This window comes from Harmonia axyridis, chromosome 7, assembly GCF_914767665.1.
Source record: "Harmonia axyridis chromosome 7, icHarAxyr1.1, whole genome shotgun sequence".
Classification (NCBI taxonomy): domain Eukaryota; kingdom Metazoa; phylum Arthropoda; class Insecta; order Coleoptera; family Coccinellidae; genus Harmonia; species Harmonia axyridis.
In genome coordinates, this window is record NC_059507.1 from 30,189,588 (window position 1) to 30,210,449 (window position 20,862).

A 20,862-nucleotide genomic window follows, 5' to 3' on the forward strand; every position below is an offset into this window, starting at 1 on the left:
AAGACATATTTTGCAAGAGAGCAACATTAAACTGGAATGTACTGTGGAAGTTTCTGAATACTTATCATCATATTTTATCGCCAATTTTTTTATTGAATGGAATAAAATAGTCATTAATTATTAATCAAAATAATGGCTCTTCTATAATTAAAGCCCCAATTTAATTGTGACCTTCAAGGATGAAAACCATATTATTATCTTGGGAAATATGTAAGGAGAATATCTAATATATTATGCAAAATGTGGAATTATTGATTAGGAAAAAAAATTACTTCGGGAGTAAAGGAATAATACCTTATTTCCAAAGTAGTTCATTTTTCTGATAGATCCCACATTTTGCATAATATATTAAATATTCATATCACATATTAATATTAATTATATAAATAATTTGCCTTTTTTACTAATGAAGGAAGAATCTTCAGATTTGTGAAACTATGCATATATTCATTCAAAATTCAATTTAAGTTATGGAGTTGTTGATATTGAAACAGGAAAAAAAATTCTAGACGATATGAAAATGAGGCCAAATTACTTTAGGATAGCAGATATCTATCATGAAATATTTGGTCATTAATCAATTGATTTTGATACAAAACAATTTGTTTCCTTTGGAGACTTTATATAGTTTTCAAGATCTTTTATAAAAAAATAACTAATTTTGCAGTTTCAGTAGGTAATTCAAAAATTCTGTAATTATTCTCCAAACGAAATGCGTAATTAAATTCAATATCGCTTTGTATATTCTCAACTTCAAACACGGCCGTAATGAAAATACCTAGAAAGTTCAGGCCAGGTTTGGATCTCTAATGCCACTCGAAATGTTGTTTTCCTGATAATTTCAAAACTACAGAGTCGATAGGAATGAAATTTTATATTGAAATGTTAAATAACAATTTCAATATCCAAGCAAAATTTCATGTTGAGCACGTCACCAAAATCACAGAAAATTCAAGATGAGGTGAAATTTAATTCTGTCCGTGAAATGTTAACGTGAAATAATAATTACATTAAAATTTTTGTTTTGATTGTGTCAATATAGGAGTAAAGGGATATGATTATCCGTGATCGCAAAAGCGACGGAGGTGAGATTTTGGGTTTAGATACAAAATATCAAGCTTCGTGCAGAATTACAAGTTGATCCCATCATCAGAAAATTCAAGAAGTGTATTGGAAAAGTTCAACAAAATATTTCTGTGACAACAGATCCGTCTGGATAAAAATCTTGTTTGTATATGTGAAATATTCGTTTCAGGAAATCCATATAACATAACCCCTAACCGATAACAATACCGTCATGCTAAATCCCATTTCATATATATTTAGGTGTTTTTCGTTCTTCAAGGGTATAATACGTTGACGAGCGCTCAAAAGCTCCCGGCGTCGAGGCAGTGAACCTTGAATTTCCGCAATAAATAAATACGTACTATAAATTGTTTATTATTTTCTCTCCTGAAGACATATGTTTGATTTCAGATTCTTAGTCAAGGTTGTAATGATGATGATATCAGTATTATATACAATCAGAACTATGAACGTTTGAGATTTCATAATTCTGTCTTGTAAATAGCAATTTTTTAAAACTTAATTTTTTGCCTTGAAAATTTATGTAGATACCTAATCGTATGATAAATGCGCTATAATGAATGATTTAAGTACCAATTTGCATGATAATAAAAAAACTGTGAACAGCAGACCAAGGAATGTTTTCATTCGATTTTAGGTTCTATACACTCCAAAACGTAAATTGTGAAAAACGACTGGCTTTTAATTTATTTTATCTAACAATTCAAAATAGGAACCACAATAATATTTTCATCATAGTAAACTGTTTTATTGAGTTCACGTTTCAACTGATTCTGGTAGGGTAAAATATTTAAAATTATGTTCTTTTCAATGTGATTATTCATATGTTGAAAGGAGGTCATCTTAACTCACATACTTCTGCATTATTCCCTTTATTGATTTTATTTTTATGATATATATTATTAGTATTATTCTTTTGAGATGAAGCAATTTAAAAAATTATCAACTTCAAACAACGAAGCATGTGTAGATGTAATCTCAGTATTAGAAGAGAAAATGTAAACGAGACATCATACATTTCAACGTATGATACAAGAGTAGAGATAAAAACCTCAGCAAAAACTCTGTCCCCCCGTATAGGTGGAGTTATTGGTTTATGTATTTGTTCACAGAATAAGCTGACATATTTATATTGAAGGGCTTCTTTTCATCCAAACAAAATCTTTTCCATCCTTTCTCATCGCCAACGGTTGACGACTTTAAAATTAAATCTGAACACAAAAAACTAACATTTTTTACTCCTTTCTGGTGAAAGGAAATTTTAAATTTATAATATTTTTTTTGAGGAAAAATAGGTTTGAGTTCGTGTGGAAAAAATTAGGTTTGTTTCCGTCTAGAACTTTTGGAACTTTTCTTTTGAAATTCGGTTTTTGTGAGGTGTTCTCAGGCAATTTTGAGGTCAGGGGAATTCGGTATTTCATCCCGGGATCACTAGATTTAGCTTGGCACTCATTGATCCCTTCCAAATACACCCTTCAAATCCATAGCAGAGCAAGGTGACTTTACTGAAGAATAGTCGGGTTTATATCTCATGTTGTTCCGATCTTCCGATAGATGTGAAGCCCACGACGCCACCTCTTGGGCAATCAAAGAGTCACTACACGGTATAAAATTAGAATTATATTGATATTTATCGAAATATTTTTGTTTGAGTTATTTTGGATACATGAGAAAATATCAAATCACTGTCAAAAATTTTCAGTATTCTTCAAAATAAATTTTCTGCACATAAAGACTGAATTTTGAATTATTTTCAGCGAACAACAGATAACCCCCTGTAATGGCCCCACACCGATGACAATAAACACCAATGGCGGTACATTACGCAAAGTACCGAACAAAAACAGTCCTGGCAGTTACAAAAAACCCACAATTATGCTGTCGCATTTACCTAAAAGACCGCCTGTTGACATTCAGTTCAATGATTTGTCATATTCCATATCTGAAGGAAGAAAGAGAGGCTATAAGACTATATTGAAAGGTGTGAATGGTACTTTCAAGTCTGGAGAATTGACTGCCATTATGGGTCCCTCTGGTGCTGGAAAAAGTACCTTGATGAACATTTTGGCAGGTTATAAGTGAGTATCGTCTTTAAAAGTAAGATAAATCAATGAATACTTTGTGGGAAAGAATGATAATATATTTGTGTAGTAATCAGGCCGTGTCCGGTCAACGCCGCCACTCTGATCCTTACCACTTTTTCCAGTTTCTAGTATTATAGGAATGTCTTCTAGCAGTTTGCAACTACTGCTTTTGGCATTAAAATGCACAGATATTCCATGAGGTGTATACTAGTAAACTATATTTCTCACAAGATTTCTTGAGAGGAGATTCATTTTTATTCTGTGCGGAAATCGCTTAAAATCTATAAATTTCTGCCTTCGTATGGCAGTTTGGAATAACCTCATTAATTTTTTTCGCGAAGAAATTCATAATTTTGTTTTATATCGCTTTGAAAATTGAAAGGTTTCTCAATTCTCAAATATCTCAATAACTTCAAAGTTTTTCAATATAATGGAATTACCACTTTTTCTAAAACATTTCTTTGATCATTGTCATTTATCGCTTTCTTATTTGCTAATATGTATTTCCGTTTATTGATATTCTGAATTTCCAAATTGAAATACACGATAACGTATAATTTTTTTTCAAACTCCAAATGGCTTTTCTTTTAATCTTGTCATCATAATGTGTAGATTATTGAAATAATTGGAATATGATTGAAAAATCTTCAAAATTTCAAAGTAATATAAAACGAAAACTATACTTTTTTTTGTGAAGGAAACCAGTGAATTCATTCTAAACTGCAATACCAAGGTTTCTTCCAAAAATTCAGAGAATTGATCAACCCATTTACGCACAGAATAAAAATGAATGAAGAACCTAAATCCTGTTTTTTTGATTTTAAGATTAGTACTTGTTAGACGATCCCGTAGTTGGTAAGTTAAAGAGCTTTTATTACTTACATACATTTACAAGGAAAAAATGTATGATACCTAATATTTCTTTTCAAAATTGGAGAAAAAAAGGAAATAGTTGAAACATTTCAAACCATTACTTCCAACTTGGATCTTTTCAAGATGTTTTTTTAAGTTCTGGTCCATGCTATCACCTTTGAAATGTTTTACATTCTTTTTAATTGCTCCTTTAATGTGTGGAATGCTTCAATATGCGTCTATTAATGATAAGATGGAGGATATCTAAATCAAAACATATCAATCGAACAAAATGAACTAACCGAATTACATATATACTAATTAAATAATGACTTCAATTAGTAGATAAATTAATCGTTACAAGAGGTCATTAAGAAGTAATTTTGTATTCATCAGACACACTTCTTCTATAATTTAAAAGACCCATGACAATGATATTTTCGTGAATCTGTTATAGATCCTGTCTATATAATATCGATATGATTGTTTTGGAGTAGTTATCTTTAATCCTTTTTTAAGGTCTCCGTAATATCAAATATCAGTATTTTTCCAATACATCTCGGAAACCAACAAATGGTGTTCCACAAGATTAGTGACAAAAGCGATTCTTTTCAGCACATGTTATCATGACATTTTCAGGTACTTGTCTAAGTTTGTATAATCGTTATTTTGAAATTCTTCTATTATAAATTACCGTAGGTCTTCGTCTTCAGGAAGCCTCAAATTGAAAGGCCTTGAAGGAATTTTAGAACACGACTTGTCAAAATGATATAATTACAAACTTTCTTAAGACTTATTCAGAGCTTGATCTATACGCCATATTCAATTGCTGAGGCCAAATGCGGATTATCTTGCAGACTTAATTTTTCAAAACATTTTAGAATTGTTTGTTCACTCGGATGATCACGGAGATCATAACCTACACGTTATCCATGATAAATTACCTTTATCAGGTTTTGACTTTTATAGTCAATTCTGTAAATTTGAATTATGGGGGTATACTAACTGTTTTAATTAAAAAAAAAGACGACCTGATGCCATTCCACATTCCAATGTTGACGTTCTCTGCATCACTGTAATTGTTGCCGGCGATGCTCAACCGTCAGAGGTAACACAAAATGGGGTCGATAATGCTGCAGTCCAAAAGACCTTATCCGGCGGTAAACCGTTCGGACAGTTTGACAGTTATATGATGGCTTTGTTCTTCTAACCACTCATCAGCCAAAAATTGTCGAATTGTCGCAAATCGGTCACTAACGGCTATAAGTCTTAGACGTCGATCTTGAGTTTCATTTGTCCCCCTTCGATGTCCGGTGTCTACTATTCTTCGATTTTGGGCATTATCAAACCACGCTTGATAAAATCTCATAACAGTAGTTGGATTTCTATTCGTACAGTTAGCGATTTCTCGAAATGACAACCCCGCCTTCCGTAGACCAATAATTTGACCTCTTTCAAATTCACTTAGCTGGCGATAAATTCCGCGTACACGTGCTCTAGGCATTTTTTAACAACAACTAAACATGGACTTTAGATCTTCTCGAACAGCTGGTTTGGTCTGAAATTAAAAAAACTTGCAAAAAACGACTAGAATATTTCAGTAACAAAAATTGTTCACAATTTTTTTCTCCAAATTCAATCATTTATTCCTTGCCATACTATCTATGTTTTACCAAAATAAATTTTAAATTCAAACAGCTCCTTCTGAGTATTGTAGTTTCTTTGTCATTTAGTATCTTCAATGCTTCATCTTATTTTTGACTGAACTCCAAACTGTTGAAAAAAGTATTTGACACAAGTAAGAGTGTTGCTTATATTTCATTTTGAAATTCTACAGCACCCTTTAATGACCTGAAAATTAACCTAATATGTAAATCACTTTCAGAACTTCAAACTTGACCGGATCAGTCCTCATCAACGGAAAGGAGAGAAGTTTGAGAAGATTCCGTAAAATGTCTTGTTACATCATGCAGGACGACTGTCTCTCACCTCATCTCACTGTGAAAGAAGCGTTGACCGTTTCTGCGAATTTGAAATTGGGAAAGAGCATCAGCAGAGCTGACAAGAAAATAGTCGTCAAGGAAGTAGTCGAAGCCCTTGGTCTGCAAGAATGTATTGACACCCACGCCTGCAGCCTTTCCGGAGGACAGAGGAAGAGGCTTTCGATAGCCCTGGAGATGGTCAATAATCCTCCAGTTATGTTCTTCGACGAGCCTACTAGCGGTTTAGACAGTTCAACGTGTTTTCAGTGTTTGTGTCTGTTGAAATCGTTAGCGCGTGGTGGAAGGACGATCATTTGTACTATTCATCAACCTTCCGCCAGACTTTTCGAAATGTTCGATCATCTGTACATTTTGGCGGAGGGACAGTGTATTTATAGGGGGGTAGTGAAGGGGTTAGTTCCGTTCCTTTCTTCAATGGGATTGAATTGTCCAAGCTACCACAATCCAGCTGATTACGGTGAGTAATTCAAGGAATAACGTTAATTGATCGATCTGGTCGTTGATTCTCGAATTGAAAGACTTATGACGGCATAAAGTAGTAATTTTTGAAATATGGATTACGCGCGTATGCCAGATCTGGCATGCTACTAAAGCATACATGACTTGCAAAGCGCGATTATGCGTTATAATTTGTAAGCTACTTGGCGAATAGACTACTTGCGCATGTAACGGGTGTTTTTTTTCGAGGTATATAACTTTAAATTGGCATTACTGTTCAAGATTGCCAACGATTTTACAGCTGTTAAGTGATTCATTCTCAGTGTGATTTGGCAATTCATCATGAATAGACTCACGCCTGAACAACGCTTGCAAATAGTGCAATTTTATTTCGAAAATAATGGTTCTGTGCGGAATACGTATCTCCCACTACGTCCATTTTATTTTGTTTAGCGATGAAGCGCACTTCTGGTTGAATGGCTACGTCAACAAACAAAACTGCCGCATTTGGAGTGAAGCTAATCCTCAAGTGTATGTCGAAACACCGTTACATCCAGAAAAACTGACTGTTTGGTGCGCTTTATGGGCTGGTGGAATCATTGGTCCGTACTTCTTCAAAAACGATGATGGCCAGAACGTTACAGTCAATGGTGATCGGTATAGAGCCATGATTACTAACCTTTTCATTCCTGAATTGAACAACCATGATGTCCAGGAGCTGTGGTTCCAACGAGATGGCGCAACATGTCACACAGCTCGTGCCACAATCGATTCATTGAAAGACATGTTTGGTGACCGCCTAATTTCACGTTTTGGACCTGTGAATTGGCCTCCAAGATCTTGTGATTTAACACCGCTAGATTACTTTCTGAGGGACTATGTAAAGTCATTGGTCTATGCGGATAAGCCTCAAACCCTTGGCCATTTGGAAGACAACATTCGCCGTGTTATTGCCGATATACGGCCATAAATGTTGGAAAAAGTCATCGAAAATTGGACGTCCAGATTGGACTTCATCCGAGCCAGCCGTGGCGGTCATAATGCAGAAATCATATTTAAAATGTATTGCCACAAGATTATCTTGTGGAGAAATGAAATTCATGTCAATAGAATAATCCATCATTGTTTTATTGCAATTTAAAGTTCTATAGCTCTAAAAAAAACACCCTTTATGAATTTGGCTCCAAAATTCCAATATTTCTTCGGAAATTGAAACTATGTTGTAGATTGCATATCTAGATAATAGCTCAATAGATATAGTTCCATGACACCGACCATAGTATAACCCTTCCCTTACAAGTACCTAGTACCATTGAACTGGGTACTAAATCTCTTCGAATACCGAAAATAATTTCTTCCTTAACTCTCTATGGCGGTGATAAGTGATCGTCTAGTAGAATAAATAAGAGGAGCTGTGTAATGTATGCAACCCAAACTACTTATTTGAATACTCGACAGAACAGAGAATCGAAAGAAAATTCAGTAGAACTGAATAAGTCCTTGACCTAACCATCACCTTTTCTATACAAAGAAGTTGCTTTCGAAATCGGTTTCAATCAAGGCAACATCTTCTTCATTAGGGTCAAATGTCTTTCAATGGAATACCTTCTACTCATTGTTTACATTGTTTTCGATGGAGCAGTTTGAATAATACTTATCAAGTCATTGCTTCGCTTGCACAGCATTTTCGCATTAAAAAACAGTGTTGTATAAATACACAAACGTTTACATCCATTTGTCAAATAACAAATGTAGTTATAATTAATATCAAGATGTAGAGGTATGGCCCTGGCCTAGCCATCTCAACAGTAAGCTCAGGACCTATTGAGAGACGTGCTATTACTGCTATTTATGTTGAACCATTATGATTTACATAAAGTACACAGCACTTTCCACAAATGCACTCATAATAATGTGCATTAAAAAAGAATATTTTGAAAAGCACCGGTGAAAGAAATTGCAAATCAGATTCAATGAAAGAAACAAAATAACAATGGTATACAAATATAGAGATCTTACTTTAACAATTCTTCAGATACAAAGTCATCGTGTAGTGATCAGCAAGAGGTAATGATAATAAATGAGACCTTCAAAATGGCCTCATTTCCAAGTCAAAGATGCCAGGAATTCAAACAATCAAGTACACAATGTGATAATCAATTAAGGAAGACAATACTCAAAAACAAGCTGAATAGTTCGAATTAATAAAACAAATCTTGCTTCATAACTTCAAACATTGAAATCTATAATAATTTTTGGGTAATCAGATAAATATAACAATTAATATTACAAGATGTATGTACAATATGTTCATATTCAAATTACATATGACCTGATTTCAACAATGAAGTGACATCTAATTAAAAAACTTAAAAAACTAACTATCAAGGTAAATCACGACAGGAATATGTTTCTGCAGAACAAGAAAGACGGAAGGAACAACCAACAAAACAAAATAGAACAAATATACTCATACAAATTTCAACCGTTGACCAACTAGTAAAAGGCTCGTTAAAAGAAATGAGGAATAGACAGGTGTGAAGTCATAGATCATAGGCAATTTGTTCATTTAAAATATTTTCCTCATTTCTATAGGATCTTCATACTCTCCCAGTTATCTAACAGGAGGCTCTTCTTCGCAAGGTGTATGTTGGCGAAAACGATAGCTCTTAAGCTGAGAGATAAGGTGGACTGTATTTGAAAAGCAATGGTATCAGAAGTCTTACCTGGATGGTGTAGTTCCAAATATTCAAGGGCGATAGAGGGTGATTTTATTCTTCCTCAAGTCTATAGTAACTCAGAGTTGAATTCCTATTGTGCACAGCAGCACAGCACTTTCACTAGTTTCAGCGAAATTACAATAGTAAAGCAAAAGCGAAAACGAAAGCAGAAAAATATAAGCGGCGATACATGTATATTATAGCGATTGTCTTTTATGACTGACGAATTGTCTTTTTGATGAGGGGGGGATAACGAACTAGATTCCTGATACCATATGATTTAATGCGTATTATGAAAATCTAGGTTTGTTTCTCCAACAGTGTAATATCCCAAAATTGGTGTCTTCGTCAAGCATATGATTCGAACCCACGAGATGCTTAGCAAAATGAGAAAAAAATTAAAAAAAGTAAAACGCCAAAAGAATACTCACCAACATGTCCGGAAAGCTGCTCGGTCATAAGCCAAGGTTTACAGCGGGTTATTCCGAAGATTTTCAAATGCAATTTGAAGTGCAACGTTTCTGTACTAGAGTACAGAAGAAGCCTAGAATTAGAATTCTGGGCTATTCATGCTATTAGGTACTTGATAGGAATATGATCTCATAATATATGTCTGTTCGAATTTTTGAATTTCGTTGGATTAGTTCAATATCTTCTGTGAAACTGGCAGAGATTTACCATCCTCGACAATTGTTTATTTTCGAGATCAGAGAACATAGAAAGAATGAATGCTGCTATTTATATTTATTAGTTGAAATCTTTTCGACCTGTATGTTTGAAAGACATAATGATTCATACGTTCAATAGATACTGAATATTTCATGTTTTAGTTATGGAGGTCGCTAGTGGGGAGCATGGAGACTACGTTCAGAAGCTGGTAGTTGCAGTTAACGATGGAATGTGCACCAAAACATTCCAACAACTGGCATTGAAAGAACAAGAAGCACTCGAAGCTAAGAAGATCAAAAACGACATCAGCAAATCTCAAGTAACCCCTGAATCTATCATACAAAATGGAATCTCGAAAGGATCTGCCCATGCACCGACCTGCACCACATCCCTTCTGGATTCCTCAGACAATTTAGCTCAGTTGGGACTGCAGAGTTTTCCAGCATCTGGACTTCTGCAGTTTTGGATTTTGCTCAAGAGAACAACGTACATAATATTGAGAGACAAAATGTTGACTAGGTTACGATTGTTATCGCATGTTGTTATAGGAATTCTACTAGGCCTCATCTATTACGATATAGGAAATGATGCTGCCAAAGTTATGAGTAATGCGGGTTGCCTATTCTTTATAACATTATTCACAATGTTCACTTCGATGATGCCAACGATATTGACATGTGAGTAATTTGAGAAATGATTTTGGTATAGTTACAGTTCATTGTGCACCCTCACTGTTATTTAAAATCTAGAATTTTTGCCGTTTTACTATACTTCTTCTTTTAGATCTTTGAATGGAATGGATCCTAGCGTTTTCTTTTTATTGGCAAAATAATGCGCCCAAAATTAAGACATCATTGTGATGAAACCTTAGTGAAAGTTTCAGTACTTTGATATATCTTTTTTTTTGCTTAGATATTCAATTACAACTGACAAAATATTGAAACCAACCAAAAGAAAAATAAATAATCCAAAACTGTACAAATTGAGTGAACGGTTAATGAATTGAATAACTGAACTAATATAAAGACAGAAGGACGTTTCGGGATTTTTCAATACAATTTTTTTCTCATAATTATAAAAAATTACTGCATTTACAAACTTAACACTTGTATATTCATTTCACTAACTTGCATTTGAGAACACCGTAGGCTAACTGAAAGAAAACGTTTCTCTGGTATGATATACAGAGAAAGCAATATCAACAGGGATTGTATAGAGTATAGACCTTATCTCTTACTATTCTGTGAAATGCATATGCAACATTTACAATTGAAATAATAATTTTTAGAGAATTTAATTTCATCTTTTAGTTGAAGTTGTCTCTAATCAATATTTGATCACATACTTCGAATTATATAGGTCGAATGAATCTTCTCGATGAAGGCAATCGCATATAAATATAAAAATTATTACATTATTGTGCCTTCACTATCTGATATATCTTTTCGATACACTTATACTTTTTTGTCTAGAACAATTGTCAATTCCAAACGAAGAAATATTTTCATCAAATAGACTCATTTGGCCTTTATACTTAAGAGTAATCAAATATTGACCAACATCAACCGAAAAATGAACTTAAATTCTCTCAAATTGTTATACAATTGTGAATGTTGATTTGCATATCCATTTCACAGAAGAGTAAGAGAGAAGATCTATGATCACCTGTTGAAATTGATATCCTCAATGTCTTTATGATATTAGCTGCTACTTGCTCATGCATAAATGTAAAATTTCAATATTTCTCGTTCTACTTATCCGATCCTAATGAAATTATTTGGACCGAATTTTTGTATTAGAATATAAATGGTCCCATGGGAATTTCAGCTCTTCTGTTATTATCTCGTGGTAGCTATTGTTATATCAGAAATTCAATATATTTTACTCCTATCTTATTATACAAGTTTTTGTTTGAAATTTGCAATTTTTTGTTTGCAGTTCCGGTGGAGATGTCAGTATTTGTCAGAGAGCATTTGAATTACTGGTATTCAGTTAAAGCTTATTATTTCGCCAAAACTCTAGCTGATATACCATTTCAAGTAAGTCCAAATCCATTCTGATTCAATTGAAAACCAACTCACCATTGTTTTTCAGATTGTGATGACCATGGGATATGTTATGGGAGTTTATTACCTCACAGCTCAACCCATGGAATTCACAAGGTTTTCTATGGTTCTTATAATTTCTGTAGCCACCGCTCTTGTTGGACAGAGCTTCGGACTTTTAGTGGGAGCTGCATTCAGCATAGAGGTTAGTAAATACTTTTATTAGAAGATTAATTGAATTTACTCGGCGTCTAGAGCTTCTTTGGGAAATATATAGTCACTTCTTTGGAATATTGCAGCCTTGGTGCCAGTTTTGTACAACTGCTATGAGGTCTGAAATTAATGTTAAAAAAACGCTGGAGAAACTCGAAATATAAGTAGGTAACCCTGAAATATACCTGAATAAAAATAATTTTATGAAATTCTAATTCAAACAATATTTTGAAGTAGTCTTAAGAACATTGAAATAATATTCTTAAAAATCTCAAGTATGAACAGCAATTAGATAACGAAGACAAAACAAAGTGTTATTAATCATTATTATCAATTCGATTTCAATACTTTTTTGCATTCTTATTCAGGATAAGGATCCATACGATAATATATGATGCATGATGTGCTCTACTTTCAAGAGTTGATTACTATTTTGACCTCGTTTTCCGTTTAATATGATTAATATATCAATATCGAAGCAGATGTTCTTTATCAATAATTATGAAGTATTGCTGATATGATGGTAGTTATGCCACCAGTAGATAAGAGCCGGGAAAAAAAAAGAAAATATAGACAGAATTAAATGCAGCAAGAATAGTATATTAATAATAGTGCCTTTATTGCAAAAAAAAATGATTCATGATATAGGGGCGAAGTCTAGCTTGAGCTACTCTAAATATTATGTTGCATACATATGTATATTATGTTACATACATATGAGTATTATGTTACATACATATGAATTAAACCTTAGAGCACGAGGAATGTGCAAGTGCTTCGATGTCAGAATCATCTGTAAACATGATAACTCTCGAAGGAAAAGAGCCAGATACTTAAAAATTTCATTCAGGGCAAAGTTGGACCCAAATGCCATGGTTGAGCTCGTTAGTGAGCAAAATTCGACTAGAGGTTCCGATACTTGATGATAGCGTTTTCAGGATCTCAAAAAAATTCAAACAAGATATCGTAAAAAAATATTTCAGAGACAACGGTTCCGAGGTAGTTAAAATTTTGTACAAAATTTCGTATCAATAGTGGCGTCAAAATCACAGATATTTATTTATTTAGAAAAAATAGAAGCTTTTGAGCATTCATGCACTAATTGCACCCTTGAAGACCACCTATAAATACAGGGTTAGTCTTGAAGGTATATATGAATATAGCTGCTGATGACCTCTAAGCATACTAACACTCGGTTTTGGATTTCTTCATTGACATGAACGTGTGATTTGAATTGGTGACAAAATCTCAAGGACCATGCAAGGACTACATCAAGACAAGGGAGAGTATTTAGCTCTCTCAAATTACCTCGACTAAGCTCTCCTTGCAGTTTTTTAGGGGGGATTATTGGAAATTTCTCTTAGACACATCCATTCAAAAACATAATAATGGACTAGTTTTCATTTTTTTGTTAAGGATTAATTCTAAAAATTTAAGTAAAATGAAACAAAAATGTGGAAGAATCATTGAAATATCTCTAGAAATAAAAAAGTTATGGAACTTTGAAGTTGCGCTTGGAAGAATAATTTCATAGTACGTGTAAGTGTCGTGACGTCACACACTAGACGACTGGTATTCGCAGAGTGCTTACGAATTCATTGGTGTACAATCACTTGTGCCGTTCGTGTCGTGTTTTGTTCGTTACACGATGGCTGAAAAAACTTACTATATACATACATATAAATTACTTTTTTCTCTTTTTACTTTTAACTCCTCACATAAATATGTTTTGCCATTGATAGACTTCAACAACCAGCACTCAACTACAAACTCTTTATGAAACGTTTTTTAAATAAATCATCGTTATAAGTTGAACCATGATGAAGCAAACTCAAAAGTAGATACTTACTTGAAAAGTTTAACTCCTTTTATTTCTGCACTGGCATAAGATGGATTTGAAGAAAAAAAACTCCATCACTGCGAATATATCTATTTTAGGCAAATTGTCTTTTTGTCCTTTCACGAAGCCTTCTTCCATTATGGTGACATAAAAACAAAACTCGAGTTAAAACTACACTGTACAACTACAAACGGCGCGAGAGCCTTGGCGCGGCTAAGTATTTAAACGTAATTTATGGTGTAGCGATCACAGGCAAGAGCCGTGACGTCACAGATCAAAGACGTTCCGCGCTAAAATACGTAAACTTAAATAATCTATTTCTCAGTCATTTATTGATGGATTTTCAAAATTTTTTCACTGATTTATCAGTTTTGCTCTATATTTTGATTCTATCGTGTCAAATATAGTATTATCAACATCACTAAACTAGTCCATCACATCCATGAAGAATTGAAAGGATGTTATTTTATCGCATTGTCTACCTAGATATATGTTACAATCAAAAGTTACTAATATGAATTTTCTTTTACAGAGTGGAGTATTTCTTGGACCAATATCCACAATACCTATGGTATTATTTTCTGGTTTCTTTGCTAATCTAGATGACATACCGTACTACCTGAAGTGGTTACCTTACGCCAGCTACGTCAAGTATAGTTTCGAAGGGACTATGATAGCCATTTACGGTTTGGACAGAAAGAAGCTGGATTGCAAGAACGACTACTGCCATTTCAAGTATCCCAAACAATTCCTCGAGGACATGTCAATGAAGGACGATATGAATACGTTCATAATTAATGTTTCTGTTCTAATTGGCATCTTTTTAACCTTGAGGTTCTTCACTTATTTTGTTCTCCGGATAAAATTACGACAGAATCGCTAAGTTCATTAGGAGGACATTGTGGACACTTCATGAATTTTCGGGGTTGCAAGATCTTAGCATAGACATTCCAGCAATACATGCATGTTAAGAGGAGACATCAAAACGATATACTTAGGCATCTCTTACATCGAAAGTTGAGAGCTAATCAGGTTTATCTTTTAATTATGTGATATATACTTATTTCAGAGTAGAAGGTTGACAGTTCATTCCAAAGGAATGATTATATATATAGGGTGATAAGATTTGCAAGATGAAAGTTACTTGGAGTGGGCTATCTCAGTTTTTGGTAAATAACCCTTGTAGGTTTGAATTAAATTGGTGCGATAGTGGTTATAAATGACAGTATTGGCGTTAAAATAAAATCAAATTGAAGTATTATTTGATGTAATACCTATTTTATCTAGTTCGACAAATTTTATATTTCTTGATTAAACTTTAAACAATATTGTAACTCATGTACATAATCATGGAACAAATAAATCAAAGGTGCTATACAAAAAATTGGCGATTAAACGTATATCAGAACGCCGAAGTATTATAATTCTAAAACAAACAGGATTTATATGTTGAAACATATTCTGAGTTTTCAAGATTTTCCTACATATCAACGTGAAATGAAACTCAGGTTTCTGCGCAATTCAATATAGATCTGAATACATCACACTGGATAAATCTAAATACTCCTAATATAATATTTTATTAGGACATCTTGTTCATCATTGTTTAAGAATGTCCACTAATACTGTTAGGTTAATATGAGGTAATAATCTGTTTCGATTGCATTTCATGAAGACTTCGAAGTGAGACTTCATTGGAACACTTCAAGTAATTTTCTTTTCATATTTATTTTATTTTTGTATATGTATCCTCAATTGTGTTGATTCAGTTTTAACAATTATCGATATGAAATTCTATTATTATCTGTGATTTTATCTAATGCTAATATGAAATACTAAGGATTGACCAAATTCTGAAAGTTAACTCTAATAGCTGACTGAAAAATCTAAATGAAGGTTAGATTCAGCACAAAAAAAAAAAAAAAATAACGCCTTAGGTGGAGAGATTTTCATGACAAGGAGGAGTCAAGTTTTACATCAACCTCAAAATTTATATACTATTTAATGAGATTAAATAATCCAGTAAACCATTCAATCTTCTTCAGAGTGAAATCGTTAAAACGGAAAATAATAAGCTCAAATAAAAAATAGTATAGATATTTTACTTTGAGCTCATTATTTTCTAGATGAAATAAGGTCCTTTGAGAATGAGATTAGTTTTTTCGGATATCAATTCACTTCGATACGTTCTCTATATTGTAAAATATAAGGGAATATTTCAACAGCAATATGACTGAAATATTTTGCGATTCTATAATTAAGAATCTGCAAGACTTTTTGTGATCTGGAAATGAGCGAGATTAACGAAGGATAGTTACTAATCGAAATCTTGTCTAAATATTGAATTATTATGGATTGTTAAATATTGTGGGTAGGTATTCCTGAGTCAAAGGCCGCAAGAAAATAAATTTTCTGGTTACGAGGGACCGTCTAACTATACGCTGTTGGGAAAAAATTAACAGTAATGTGCCTGGTCTGGGTATGGGACACAGTAACAAAGCCTACACAAAAAACAGTTCTCCTGAATCTTATAAGATCTAAGCTTTTGAGATGTCTCAGTGAACCTCAGGAGAGAATTGAGTTAGAAAACATTGAGAAGCTTCGAGCTTTTAAACATTAACCCTACAACAAAATGAGTTTAGATAATGAAAAATTAAAAGTGAGTTAATCTCATGAAACTAAGCAAACTCTGAATATTAATTTTTCGAATGTTTCATACACTATTCCGATATTCTAAATATTTTGCATCCATCTTTACGGTTGATAGTATAACTTGACTTGCTCTGTATAGTTATCTCATTTAATTTTATGAGGCCTTCATAACATATGAAAGCTTTTGTTTCTCTAGCAGCACTTCCCGATGACCTAATCCAGTCAATAAATATTGTTAATTCCTGAAGAATTATTTATCCAAAAATAATTCAAAGTATTTGAGTCGTATGTGAATATGCAAACTGATGTTTTAACAATTACCTTTTCTCTACTATCTATTCATGTGATGACCTGGTAGGCGCAAAGTTTTCCTTTTTTCAAGCTGTGATGTGTAACCAGATTAGACAGTTTTATTTTGTCATTCCAAGAGATTATTCCAACCTGTGATTATAAATTTTTTATGGAAAAACCTACAAACGTATTTCTTGAAAAAAAAAAGGCTTCCATAGACTGAGATCAGTAAGATACGATAATATTGGTAGGAAGTATTTTCAAATTAGTGAGCGGTCAATAAGGCCAGCTTAGTCTGTGGATGCCGGTTGCTTTTAGTTTATTGTATTTATTGGTTTGTTTTACATCTACAATAAATGGCACAAATAAGAATAATGTTATTTATTTGAACCTTGAGATTTCTGACATGGTAGTTTAAATTAGATTATAGAAGGGGTAATCATAACGCTATGTAGTGAGTCTGTCTGCCCGAGAGGTGGCGTTATGGGCGTTGCGCCACACTTTAATGCGGCCCCGGCAGATTTAAGGGAGCCGCCGCGTTGCAGCAGAGTCACCTCTCAACGATGGTGTGAGAGGGTATATTAGGCAGAGATCGCTGGATTACCTAACTGAAGAGTGAAGAATTATGTTTGGCTCGAGAAAGTTTCGCTAAAGCTATATACCGTGTTAACATCTAATAAATGGCATAAATGAGAAGAGTATTTTTTTTTATTTCAACCTTGAGATTTCTAACATGGTAGATTGAATTAGGTTGCAGAAGGGGTAATCATAACGCCATATTAACCGTGTTAATACTGTGACCTATAGATCTATTGTATTACCCCGCGTTGTTTACCAGTTGTACAGCAAAGTTTCAAAGAACTATACTGCCAATTCTTAGATCATAAATACATTACTTGTTCTTACTTCACTTTCAAGTGGAAAATTGGTAAAGCAAAAGGATACAATCGTTACATAATTTTTTGTTAATCCATACCTGGATTTTCCTTGAGATCATAAGTTCTTGAGCTTTAAGAAAGAAAGATGTGTGCCAGAAAATGTACTGGGTGGTTCGCTTGTTATGACCTTGGAAATGAGCAAAATTCATGAACCACCCTGTATTTCGGTAACCAAGGCAGTCAGACCCAATAAATGGAGTATATCTAGATTCTAGTTGTTCTATATTCACTGTTCAAGTTTTTCCATTCACCAATGAAACATCCTGTAAATATGAAAAAAAATGACCGATTCATTCTTCTTTTTTTCTTCCTTTTTCGTCGATTCATTGAAAACATTATTTTGATGCTAAAGTTAATTAACAAAAAACCCCAGGAAAAAATTGTAAGAAATTTGACTTATTCTCTCTCAGCTCTCTGTATCTTAGACACGAATATCTTTACGAATTTTTTTTACTGAACAAACCGTACTTATTTCAGAGTGTTCTTCTGATCCTAGTATTTGGGCTATCTCATTTCCAAAGATCCTATATGTATATTTTCATTCTTATATCAGCGCATCCACCAATATTATTTGAGAACGTTCCATAACACCTATTTAAAAATTTTCATTGACTTTGTGTTACGGATACGAGGCTTTTTCTCTGTTCAGTATTGACTACTCACGTTCATCCAAATAATATTATTAGTCTCTCAACAACATATTCTCTCAGTTCATGCATACCTGCCACGGAGATCCAGGGAGATGAACTTCTGGAGAGGAGTGCCAGGAAAATCCAGAAGAGATGAGATACCTAATGATATCATAAGACAAAGAATGGAAATAAGACAGGACATTGTTGATGACATAAGAACCTAGCACCTAGCTTGGCACGGGCACGTCCAGAGAATGCCACAACTATTCACCGTATTCCAAAGATTGGAAGAAGGAAGAAGGAGAGGAGGTCCACGCAAAAGAGAAGGAATTGATGGCGAAATTCGGGACAGAGGTCTGGAAGAGAAAATGTGGGCAGATAAAGAACAGTGGAGATTAGCACGTAGTATAATCCGATATTTATATACAGGGTGTCCCGTAAAGAACACGTCAAACCGAGGGAGAATGTAGATCAAAGGATAACTCACCTGCTATGACAAAATTCCCATTATAAAAGTCTTACCGTTTTCGAGATATTTTTTTTTTGAAAATAATGAATTTTTGCCCCTTTCAATAGTTTTGTCCTTACGGTTGGTACGATTTTACATCTTTTTGGTTAATTTTTTCAGTAAAATATTGTTGAAGAATGATTTTAACGTTTACATTAAAAACATCCTCCGAACATTTTAAAGGGGGGCTATGAGAAATATTTCTATTGGAAATTTTGGTAGTGGATTATTTTGTTCATGAAGTTTAGCCCATCGTAGTGGAAAAAAATTTACCGAGCTACTGCTGCACATTACACCAATAAACTGTCTATTTTATAGTGATTTCGAAGAGGTATCACACAAGTCATTTGTTATTCAAAGAAAAAAGATATGGCTGTTTTTATCCAAATGGGTATGTTTTTGACAAAATCAAGTTTGTCAATTCTGTTAAGAAATCTTCGATATTGCATTACTTAGTGAACAATGGCAATTGTTTACGTACGAAAATATTACTCGCCTAATTATTCACCTCAACGAGATTCAATTTTGCCGGCAAATTTTGCGAAAACATCATGCAGATCCAGATTTTTTTTGATGATGAATTTTGTCATAACAGGTGGGTTATCCTTTGATCTACATTCTCCCTCGGTTTGACGTGGTCTTTACGGGACACCCTGTATATTTCATGCTTATAAGAATTCAGAACAATTGTCAATTTATGCTGTGAAAAACTTTGAATGGCCACGAACAAAACCATTAAATAAAAGTTGACTCTGTGAAGCAGTATAATTCAAGGATTACGCCATGAGTGACCGAAAAGCACAAAAGAAATTCTGGGAATATTTTGGAAATTTTAGTTTTATAGTTTCCCACGGAATATCTGTTTACAGAAACCCAGTTACTAAAGGTAAGAGATCTCTATAGAAACCAGTATTTACTCTGGGTATTCGAGAACAAATATTTTCTTCAGGAAAAAAAAGAAAATCTTACACGGCCCAGTTACAAATTCTTGCTCAACTCTACCATCCTTCAAAAAGAGTCACACACATAGGTGTGTTTTCTATCACGGCCCCAAACTTTTTAATCTCTTACCAGTTGCCATAAAAAATATTTTAAATTTCAATGTATACAAAGACTCAATCAAAGCTTTCATCATGCTCAATAGAGAACTTTTCAACTTATTTGGTTGATTGGAGGTGGCTATGAGCGTGGTAACTTGTGTTTTTTCTTCTTGGGTTCTCTCTCTTTCTCTCTGCCTTTTTTTTTGTTAGTATATTTTGCCCAAAGGATCATCAGACTAAATGTTTGGCTTGGATGTTAAAAAAAATAAGTATGTTTATCTCGGTCCTGCGAAATTTAATACTTGTTATGTCTTTGAAGACCCCGAATGGAAGATGAAGAGCACAACACAAGTTGGTACTTAGGTGCGTACATCCTCACATGAAGGGTAAATAATTTGCAGATTGTAGATTGGAATTGTATTTATTTTTCGAAGGAATAAATTTGTTATCTGATGCGTTGGAAGACCAATAATAGAAAAATATTGAAATAGTTAACAACGTGTTAATAACTTGAAGAGATATTCATAGAGGGAAGTTGGCAGGTATTGAACTTGAAATGAATTTCATATGAATTGAACCATGTTGTTATTAAGCGAATTTGCTACTTCATCGAAATTAAAATTTGTTCGATCAATTGATTACTTGCACTAAATAGTGTATATTGGCAATTCGTTCTCATTATTCCTATCATTTGTTGCTACATTTGATGAAGTTCAAAAAAAGCTTTTAAATAGCACTCAGGAAATCTTTCCTCCAAAGTAAACATATAAACATTAAAGTAATGAAAGCGATATTCATGTATCACGAAATCAAAGAACTGCGCTTGCAAGAAATTATTCTAAGGCAGTAAG

The 20,862-nt window shown here is 33.6% G+C and overlaps 1 protein-coding gene across 5 annotated transcripts in view; it reads left to right on the top strand.

The window, feature by feature from the left end:
- Positions 1-17,265, top strand: part of LOC123684860 (ATP-binding cassette sub-family G member 1-like) — a 36,486-nt gene extending 19,221 nt beyond the window's left edge. For all 5 annotated transcript variants that reach the window (XM_045624340.1, XM_045624344.1, XM_045624342.1 and 2 more), the window contains exons 3-8: positions 2,844-3,164; positions 5,908-6,482; positions 10,014-10,529; positions 11,791-11,891; positions 11,947-12,102; positions 14,483-17,265. In XM_045624340.1, coding sequence (XP_045480296.1) covers positions 2,844-3,164; positions 5,908-6,482; positions 10,014-10,529; positions 11,791-11,891; positions 11,947-12,102; positions 14,483-14,833 — 2,020 coding nt within the window. In that variant the 3' untranslated portion in view covers positions 14,834-17,265. The remainder of the gene's footprint in view (positions 1-2,843; positions 3,165-5,907; positions 6,483-10,013; positions 10,530-11,790; positions 11,892-11,946; positions 12,103-14,482) is intronic.
- The last annotated feature ends 3,597 nt before the right edge of the window (positions 17,266-20,862 follow it).